At 44.9% G+C, this 11,229-nt stretch overlaps 1 protein-coding gene across 1 annotated transcript; it reads left to right on the forward strand.

The window, feature by feature from the left end:
• Positions 1-4,491: 4,491 nt before the first annotated feature.
• LOC125555765 (SKP1-like protein 1) lies at positions 4,492-6,000 on the forward strand. The gene is made up of 2 exons (XM_048718620.1): positions 4,492-4,999; positions 5,617-6,000. Exons 1-2 carry the CDS (start codon positions 4,646-4,648, stop codon positions 5,785-5,787), a joined length of 525 nt encoding a protein of 174 aa, XP_048574577.1. The 5' UTR covers positions 4,492-4,645; the 3' UTR covers positions 5,788-6,000.
• The last annotated feature ends 5,229 nt before the right edge of the window (positions 6,001-11,229 follow it).

Genomic DNA, 11,229 nt, shown 5'->3' on the forward strand with positions numbered 1-11,229 from the left:
CACGACACCTTGATCTCCATCGTAGCATCATTGTCGTTTCGCCAATCTTATGCTTCTACGACTATCGCTACCGCTTAGTGATAAAGTAAAGCATTACAGGGCGATTGCATTGCATACAATAAAGCGACAACTATATGGCTCCTGCCAGTTGCCGATAACTCGGTTACAAAACATGATCAACTCATACAATAAAATTTAGCATCATGTCTTGACCATATCACATCACAACATGCCCTGCAAAAACAAGTTAGACGTCCTCTACTTTGTTGTTGCAAGTTTTACGTGGTTTCTACGGGCTTAACAAGAACCGTTCTTACCTACGCATCAAAACCACAACGATAGTTTATCAAGTTGGTGTTGTTTTAACCTTCGCAAGGACCGAGTGTAGCCACACTCGGTTCAACTAAAGTTGGAGAAACTGACACCCGCCAGCCACCTGTGTGCAAAGCATGTTGGTAGAACCAGTCTCGCGTAAGTGTACGCGTAATGTCGGTCCGGGCTGCTTCATCCAACAATACCGCCAAACGAAAGTGTGACATGCTGGTAAGAAGTATGACTTATATCGCCCACAACTCACTTGTGTTCTACTCGTGCATATTACATCAATGCATAAAACCTGGCTCAGATGCCACTGTTGGGGAACGTAGTAATTTCAAAAAAAATCCTACGCACACGCAAGATCATGGTGATGCATAGCAATGAGAGGGGAGAGTGTTGTCCACGTACCCTCGTAGACCGTAAGCGGAAGCGTTAGCACAACGCGGTTGATGTAGTCGTACGTCTTCACGATCCGACCGATCAAGTACCGAACGTACAGCACCTCCGAGTTCAGCACACGTTCAGCCCGATGACGTCCCTCGAACTCCGATCCAGCCGAGTGTTGAGGGAGAGTTTCGTCAGCACGATGGCGTGGTGACGATGTTGATGTTCTACCGACGCAGGGCTTCGCCTAAGCATCGCTACAGTATTATCGAGGTGGACTATGGTGGAGGGGGGCACCGCACACGGCTAAGAGGCGATCAACTTGATCAACTTGTGTGTCTAGAGGTGCCCCCTGCCCCTGTATATAAAGGAGCAAGGGGGGAGGCGGCCGGCCTAGGAGAAGGGCGTGCCAAGGGGGAGTCCTACTCCTACCGGGAGTAGGACTCCTCCTTTCCTTGTTGGAGTAGGAGAGAAGGAAAGAGGAGGAGAGGGAGAAGGAAAAGGGGGCTGCACCCCTTGTCCAATTCGGACAAGAGGGGGGGTGCAGGCCTCCTTCCTTTTGGCCTCTCTCCTCTATTCTCGTATGGTCCAATAAGGCCCATATACTCCCCGGCGAATTCCCGTAACTCTCCGGTACTCCGAAAAATACCCGAATCACTCGGAACCTTTCTGAAGTCCGAATATAGTCGTCCAATATATCGATCTTTACGTCTCGACCATTTCAAGACTCCTCGTCATGTCCCCGATCTCATCCGGGACTCCGAACTCCTTCGGTACATCAAAACACATAAACTCATAATATAACTGTCATCGAACTTTAAGCGTGCGGACCCTACGGGTTCGAGAACTATGTAGACATGACCGAGACACGTCTCCGGTCAATAACCAATAGCGGAACCTGGATGCTCATATTGGCTCCCACATATTCTATGAAGATCTTTATCGGTCAAACTGCATAACAACATACATTGTTCCCTTTTCCATCGGTATGTTACTTGCTCGAGATTCGATCATCGGTATCCTCATACCTAGTTCAATCTCGTTAACGACAAGTCTCTTTACTCGTTCTGTAATGCATCATCCCGTAACTAACTCTTTAGTCACATTGCTTGCAAGCCTTATAGTGATGAGCATTACCGAGAGGGCCCAGAGATACCTCTTCAATAATCGGAGTGACAAATCCTAATCTTGATCTATGCCAACTCAACAAACACCATTGGAGACACCTGTAGAGTATATTTATAATCACCCAGTTACGTTGTGATGTTTGATAGCACACTAAGTGTTCCTCCGCTATTCGGAGTTGCATAATCTCATAGTCATAGGAACATGTATAAGTCATGAAGGAGCAAGAGACGATCAACTTGAACAACTTGTGTGTCTAGAGGTGCCCCCCTTCCCCTGTATATAAAGGAGCAAGGGGGAGGCGGCCGGCCTAGGAGAAGGGCGCGCCAAGGGGGGAGTCCTACTCCTACCGGGAGTAGGACTCCTCCTTTCCTTGTTGGAGTAGGAGAGAAGGAAAGAGGTGGAGAGGGAGAAGGAAAAGGGGGCTGCACCCCTTGTCCAATTTGGACCAGAGGGGGGGCATAGGCCTCCTTCCTTTTGGCCTCTCTCCTCTATTCCTGTATGGCCCAATAAGGCCCATATACTCCCCGGCGAATTCCCGTAACTCTCCGGTACTCCGAAAAATACCCAAATCACTCGGAACCTTTCCGAAGTCCGAATATAGTCGTCCAATATATCGATCTTTATGTCTCGACCATTTTGAGACTCCTCGTCATGTCCCCGATCTCATCCGGGACTCCTAACTCCTTCGGTACATCAAAACACATAAACTCATAATATAACCGTCATTGAACTTTAAGCGTGCGGACCCTATGGGTTCGAGAACTATGTAGACATGACCGAGACACGTCTCCGGTCAATAACCAATAGCGGAACCTGGATGCTCATATTGGCTCCCACATATTCTACGAAGATCTTTATCGGTCAAACTACATAACAACATACGTTGTTCCCTTTGTCATCGGTATGTTACTTGACCGAGATTCGATCGTCGGTATCTCAATACCTAGTTCAATATCGTTACCGACAAGTCTCTTTACTCGTTCCATAATACCTCATCCCGCAACTAACTCATTAGTTGCAATGCTTGCAAGGCTTAAGTGATGTGTATTACCGAGTGGGCCCAAAGATACCTCTCCGACAATCGGAGTGACAAATCCTAATCTTGAATACGCCAACCCAACAAGTACCTTCGGAGACACCTGTAGAGCACCTTTATAATCACCCAGTTACGTTGTGACGTTTGGTAGCACACAAAGTGTTCCTCCGGTAAACGGGAGTTGCATAATCTCATAGTCATAGGAACATGTATAAGTCATGAAGAAAGCAATAACAACATACTAATCGATCGAGTGCTAAGCTAACGGAATGGGTCAAGTCAATCACATCATTCTCCTAATGATGTGATCTCGTTAATCAAATAACAACTCATGTCTATGGTTAGGAAACATAACCATCTTTGGTCAACGAGCTAGTCAAGTAGAGGCATACTAGTGACACTCTGTTTGTCTATGTATTCACACATGTATTATGTTTCCGGTTAATACAATTCTAGAATGAATAATAAACATTTATCATGATATAAGGAAATAAATAATAACTTTATTATTGCCTCTAGGGCATATTTCCTTCACAAAGCGCCCATCTTTCCTCTCTTCCACCGCCACCGCTATCACACTAGGGTTTTCCCTAATCCCCAGTCCACCAAAGCATTGAATATTATTGCATAATATTTGATGGTAGATGGAGACCAACGAACTCTACATTTCTTCTTTGAATCATATATTTAACATGTCTAGGATATTTGCAATGAGCACTTTTTATCGTAAGTACAATCTTCTCGTATATAGAAACTTAAATTTAAGTGTCTATGACAAACTTTAGTGCTCAGGCAGAAGCCAAATTAGGAAACCACAATACAACTATGTCCCATGATTTAACATTGATAAATGTTTAATCCATCTACACGGTCCAAATTTGGGTCACTTCCTTGTGAGGTCCGACACTCTATCCTACCAGGCGTTGCCGACCCTCCCCCATTAAATATCCCAACCCGGACCCTAGAAGCCCAACCCATCTTACAACAACAAAATCATCCATCTTTCCTATCTTCCACCACCACCATGTTTCCTCTTCCTCACCCTGCTAGGGTTTCGCCTAGCCGCTACCACTGCCGAGGAGGAGGAAGGGGAGGTGGTGGTGATGGTGGGTGGTGGGGCTGTTGGAACAGAGGAGGAAATTCACGATGCATCGAGGAACTACAGTGTTGGTCACGTACTTGCAAAGGTCGGCATTGGAGGAGACGAGGAATGGCATAGAGGAGATGGCCGGAGAAGGGGGTCCTGGTGGTGGTGGGCGACCGCGATAAAGAGGAGGCATGTGTGGCATTGAGGCGCGGGATGGTGTGGTGCCCACCATGCTAGATCGGGATCCATGACTGGCTGGAGGACGTTGGGGGAGGGATGAGGTTGCACGGGGAGACAAAGTGGTTTTGTGCAAAAGTAAAGAGCGGAGTGGCGGAAGCCTTTTTGTAAAAGTGCAACCGCTGGCCTTGCATGCGCTAGATATAGATCGGACGGTGGAATATGTACTCGGACCCTTGCTCCTACAGATCTCATAAAACAAATCCCGTCCAAATTTGGTTCGAATTGGTTTGGTAGTACTTGTCTTCGTTTCCTTGTGATGTATGATAGATAGGTGTCCATTCATGTGTTGCCCCGCCTCAATAAATAAATTCCCCTGGAACCTAGCCCAGCCCACCCCACAACAACCAAATCTCCCATCTTTTCCTCTCCTCTGCCGTCGTCACCATCGCTGTGTTTCTAGGGTTTGCCCAATCCCCAATTCATCCGCCCCCACCTTAGACCAGATCCAGCAGATGGCGACCGTAGAGGCATGTGAGAAGAAGATGATAATGCTCAAGTCGGCCGATGGCGAGGAGTTCGAGGTGGAGGAGGCAGTCACCATGGAGTCGCAGACCATCCGCCACATGATCGAGGATGACTACGCCGACAAAGGCATCCCGATACCCAACATCAACTCCAAGGTCCTCTCCAAGGTCATCGAGTACTGCAATAAACATGTCCTGGCCAAGACAGTCGACGTCTCTAGTGGAGCCACATGTGCTACTGCGTCTGACACCATGGCTCCTGCCACCCTAGCCGAGGACCTCAAGATCTGGGACGCAGAATTCATCAACGTCGACCCTGACACCCTCTTCGAACTCATCAAGGTATGATATCCTTCAATTCGACCATTTCGTTTTTCTAGATCTACTTTTTCTTGATGTTCCCCTTTTAGCACTCGAATCTAGATTGGGCTTGCCCGTCTTGCTACTGTTTATATTAGATTGGATGGACTCCTCGTACAAGCATCAAGGTAGATTTGGTTCGATTCGATTGGACTAGATTAGGTTTAGATTATACATGACTATGATTTATTAGTGATGTACACATTGGTCGGCCATACAAAATCCTAGTAAATAGGTTAGGGTATCATCTTGTGATCTGATATGTTTCATTGATATGTGTATGTCATTGTTATGTGTAACCTATGAAGCTTTATTATGATCAGTGTGAACTTACCAAATGCACTATCATTGTGCCAGCAAATTTTATGTGATTAACATGCGGAAACATCAGACGATAGGTCACTTCATGTGTTGTTTTATGTTTTATGATTATGCTACATATATTAATGCTTCTCTCTCACATGATAGGTCACTTCATGTGTTGTTTTGTGTTTTATTAGCTTGTAATCTTAATGCAAGACGATCTATCTAATTATCCATGTTCTATAGCCATTAATGCTTCTCTCTGACACCCTATGGTTCTTTCTACCCCCTCTCAGGTTGCAAGTTACCTCGACATCAAGGGGTTGTTCGACCTGACTTGCCAGACTGCTGCAGACATGATTAGTGGCAAACCTCCAGAGGAGATCCGTAATTTCTTCAACATCGAGAACGACTACTTGCCAGAGGACGAGGAGAAGATCCGCAGGGAGAACCCGTGGGCATTTTAGTAGAGGAGCATCTATGTGGTGTTGAATGAACGCTTAGTATTTGTCATGTCAACCTTTTAGCTGCACTCTTTATGTTTTAATTGGTTGTAATTACACTGGAGTCTATGAAGTGGTGTCGGTGAACATCTTCAGTGTTTATGCTTGCGTGAGCAAAAAAAGTATTGTGGTCAGTGGCCAACACTTGTCAAACATCTTAGTATTTTCATAAGATTAATTCTGACATTCACCTAAAGCACTCATGTCAAGTAACATTTTCTCCCGAGCCAATCCGAATCATTATTTTGTTGTTTAACAGGACAATGTGCTTTATGTTTTATCTTCAAGGTAGATTACATGATGATGCATAAACCATTTGAAATGGTAACATACCCATAGAATTCTTATAAGAAGTTATTGATGGTACAAGGTACTGTGGGTGGCTCACCTCCTGGGAAGCCAGACGATAAACCGACTTCAATGCCAACCAGGCCCAAGGGACATGATATGATCCTAGGCTGAGGAAGCTGATCTTCCAAAACAATCTCCACCAACTTTTTGATCAAGAAAGGATCACCAATCTGGTCACCCTCTTAGCGGTGACCCTATGTGACACCCCAAAAAATTAACCATGCTTTTGTTAAGTAAAACATGGACAGAAATAAAATTTTGAATTATATTAGGACTTTTATTATTTCTAGTTTCTTTTCTAATATTCTTCCCTCCATATAGAAAATTTTGAAAAATATTGTGTGTTTGAGAGTGTTCTTAAATCATTTCATTTAACTTTTAAAATTCAGTAAGAAATATTTCCATAATAAAAGTTTGCCCAAAGATTATCTTTTATGGTATTTTTTAAACTTTAGAATGTTTTTGTTGCACTAAAACTAATTCAAATAATTTCTTTTTGGTGTTTAAAGTTTTCTTGTGATTTATATATGATGGTTTTCTTTTCACAAATATCCTGAAAAGTTTCATATTTTAAATTATTATGGAAGTAATTTTTTCTTCAATTGTCTAATTTGTTTTATTTTTTTTAAAAAAAGTTGGGGCCCTTTTAGACCCAAATTTATTTCAAAATGTGTTCTCAAGCACCTCCCCTGCCCTATGGCAGAATCCATACCTCATTCTACCCACACAAAAATTTCTTTTGTTATTCAAATTATTTCTAAACCCAATTTTCCAACAATTATTGATTCTTGTGGATTGCAAAGGAACTATGATCTCCTTAGCACTTCTGGCCTCACAAATCCTACTACAACAAAACATCAATACCCTCATTCAATTTCTTAAAAACATTCAGGTCCATAGTTCAAATAATTCAAATTCCATTTGAATGAAATTTGGACCAGATTCATATTCCTTGCTTAAAACCCAATCTCTCCTACTCCAACAATTCTGGAACTTTTACAGCATCTAAGAACTGCATCAGAGAGCCTCCACAAAAAGTTTCAAATTTTTCAAAAATGCCTAGCTAGCATTGGCATTTCGTCGAACACCTTCTGTGCACCATACTGATTTTGGGAAAAAAAATCAGAGGAGCTCTTCCTCCCCTTCATTGCAAACCTTCTAGACTACGCCCTGACCCACTCGCCAGTCGATAGCACCGACCAGCGGGGCACCAGACCGGTGCAATGGCTGCCGGCCAAGCCACGGGCAGCCGCCAGCTAGCCACTGCCACCGACGCGCCATTACACCCCGCACTGCCCAGGCCTACCCCTTCCTCCACGCGGCACTACCTCGCGACGCCAGACCACCGTCTAGACAGCTCAGGCCCTGTTGTCAGTCGCCGGAGCTGGCGTCGTCCGCCATGGCCGTACGGGAGATTCACTGTGGGCGAGGCGGTGGAGCTTGGAATCGAGCGCGCTGGCGCTTTGAGGAGATTCCACCGATCACATCGACACCCACCGTCCACGCGCATCGGCCATAGCTACCTCCACCGGCCAAATCAACTCCGGCGTGATCCGATCGTCTCCTATCATCGCCGCTCGGGTTTTAAAACGGCAATCCAAGCCCCGTTTTGAGCACACACCACCTCCACCCATTCCCAATCGCACACCAGAGGGATCTAACGGCCTCGGGGAGGTCTTCTTCCCCAACTCCGGCCGCCCGATCCGCCTTTGATCCCGAGAAGAAACCGATGCCGTTCGTCCACCTCCACCTCCCAAATTTCACCAGTAGCCTCAAAATACGTTTCTTCATCTGACCCGTGCGTCAATTTGACGTTCGGAGGTCCCTCCGATGAGATCCCACATCACCAGAAGCCGCCGTCCGCCGGAGTCGACGTCGCCGTCGTTACGCTGCTCGTCGGCGACCAAATACACCACCCACCGATGCGGACAAGCACCCTGTGCACACCTGCACCACCGCCATCCCCTGGATCGTCGTCGATCGCTGCCGGTGACCACCCCCTCCTCCTCTCTGTTCTCGCCCGCGATTTTCAAACCTGACGGGGGGACCCATCTGCCAGGATTCTATTCTTTTCCGTCTAAATCGCTGGCGCGTTCGGCTTAGTACGTTTACCCTGCAGGGAGACGTATTTATGTCCGGACCGTTTTCTTTTTAAGTTTTAAATTAAAAATAGATTTGACTACAACTTTGACCGCCTTTAGTTTTTAAAGCACAACTCCAAACAACTTGATTCTTTTTCTGTTATTCCTAAAATTTTATCTAATTTATCTTAGTATTTATTTCAAAAATTTACAAACAGCTTTTTGTACTATTATGGTTTTATGTGAGATTTGCATTATTTTGAAAATAGGAAAGTGGAGGGAAGATGATGTTTTCAAAACCTTGTGAAGTACACCCAACCTTTCTGCATGCTCAAGGCAAGCACCTTTAACACTTGATATGGTGAAAGTTTGGTTGTTTGCTTGCTAGAATAATTTTGATCATGTGTATGGTAATTCAAATAAAAATTTGCATAATGATATTTAGGCATGTGAGGATTCTTTGATAGAATTGTTTCACTTAGACATGACATGAACTCATGTGGATGTGGTTATTGCCTCGTGACACCCATGGCTATATTTGTTCTGACTAACATGCAGGAAAGAATCTTTCACTAGTGAAAGTGACCGTGAGACATGGATCTCGTTGTGACGAGTATGAATAGTGAGTGCATGTTGGGACATGCCATGGGGTGGCCCTGTTGGGTACCACCAAGGAAATATATTGTGCTAATCATTGCAAGAAAATATAAATCTCCTGAGTTGACGATAGATCGAGTCTTGTTCCGGTAACCCCCATACTTGATTCATGCTCCCACTTGTCCCTTCCATAGGTAGGGTACGATTTAGTAAGTTGTTAACCCATTTCCTGTGCACACCATACAGAGGGCCATGATGCGGGTTTCCCGGTTCCAGGAATAATGCCAGTCATCGGGTCAGGGGGCATGGGTGTTTCCGGCGGAGGCCGAGAGGAGGGCACCCCTTAGTTAGCGCGCGGTATAAATTGTGATCCCATGCAAGGTTGTGACCTCTCCGTCTTAGAGTTTTCTTGAGAGATGCTTTCGGTGATTCTCGACATCAGGAAATTTAAGTTGGTGTGTGCTAGTTAGGTGTGTTGTCAACCGAAAGGCTGTAACTGGAATTAGTCAATGTCTCGGTGTTGACTAAAGAAATTGTGGGTAAAGGGTACAACCTCTGCAGAGTATAAAACCTATTCAAATAGCTGTGTCCGCGGTTAAGGACTATAGTCTGGGATCGGTCAAGTGTCGGTTTTAGTGTTGGTCTTCGGAGGAAAAAGGAACTAAATCAGAAACTGGTTATGATTTACGATGGAAGATTGTGATCACTGATGTTATTATGGACTAACCCTTTCTCTTATATTAATTGTTGAGTATCTCTGGGAAGGTTTTACCACCTGGATACTCGTGTTTTTATTTTCTTGTAAGCCCTTTACGAGGCGCCGCTTCAGACACCCGACTGTGGTATTTATTTTCAAGACCTTTCGAGGCGTCACTTCAGACACCTGACTGGCTCATATATTATTTTCTTTTGGAATTCACCGGGCGGTTCTAGCACCTAGAATTCCCTTTGCCTTTAATTCCAATTGAAGTAAAGCCCTTTGTGTGGCGTCGCGAAGACATCCAACTGTGGCATTGTTTTACCTTTTTCTCTTGGGTTCCTTTGGGACGGTTCTACCTCCTGAGGCCCGAATCTAAATTTCTATGCAACATTATGATTTACTTATACCTTACTGATATTAGTTGACAACCTTTATTAATTGTGCATATATAATACTTCACATGATAGCATTAAATTCTTATCACGACATGGTAGAATATACTTAGAATTAGTTGCATGCATTCTGCCTGCTTTTATTATATCTTTTGTTCATGATATTTGCGAGCACATTCAAGCGTACTCACTGGCTTGTATTTGGCTATTGTCTTGGCCAAATTTACAATTCGGAGACGAGGACTACGAAGACACCTTGCAACCTAGAAATTGGAGATAGCAGCCACTTGAGATAGAAGTTAGCTAGGCCAGTTGTTCCAGTGGGAATGGAGTCCCATCAACGTTGGAGATCCACGAGTCGCTTCCGTCATCCACCACTAGAGATCCTTGATATACTCAATGGACCTTTATGGTCTTGTATTCAAATTCTTGTAACTACTTGGAATTCTATATCAAGGAAGTGTCCACCAACAACAGTAAAATCCTGGGGACGGTGATGACACAAGGGTTATTTGCTGGGATTTTATGTCTCAGAAAATCTGGCAATGACAATCTTGGTACCAGAGCTAGACTGACCATTGGCTAATCCTATCATAGCCTGGTCACTGTCCTTAGGTCTCCACACCATCCACATCCTTCCGTGTCCATAGTCAAGCCCATCCTATCCGACAACCTGCAGTGGCCAGTCGACACCTTTCAGCAGTCGGTGCCCAACCTACCTCCCTAACCAACAACAACAGTAATACGTCACATTTTGTGATTTATATCTGCGACTTTGACCCCGACCACTCTAGAACAGAGCCGATACCCAAAATCGTACCCACACTGAAATATGTTTCCTAGCCAGACACTATATAAGAGGCCACTCTCGTGACTATAACCACCATCCCTCACTTTGTACACTGCCTCCACAACCATTTCCCCCATGTCGCACCTTGGGATTCATCTGAGAACCCTAGATGCAACCCCGGGTAGTTTTGTCAATATATTGTGGGATTTCACCCGCAACACTCTTGGCTCCACTCAACCACCCTAGTACGAGCTATTCAAATCGAGGATCAACCACAACGCCTTGAAATATTGGGTAGTCGTGCACATCCCACTAGTAGACCCAAACCAAGACCCTACAAATGTCGTTTTCATTGGGAAATCTATGCGAACTTCAGAAATGGCTATAGAAATTGCTGCCTACGAAGTGATTACCCGTCTTTGGTTCGCAGTGCCTCGTTCTAGTGAAAGGGGGTATCACTACTACACGAGCCGTGCAGCACCCAGAGAAGAAGCA

Source organism: Triticum urartu, chromosome 5 (genome assembly GCF_003073215.2).
Source record: "Triticum urartu cultivar G1812 chromosome 5, Tu2.1, whole genome shotgun sequence".
NCBI lineage: Eukaryota > Viridiplantae > Streptophyta > Magnoliopsida > Poales > Poaceae > Triticum > Triticum urartu.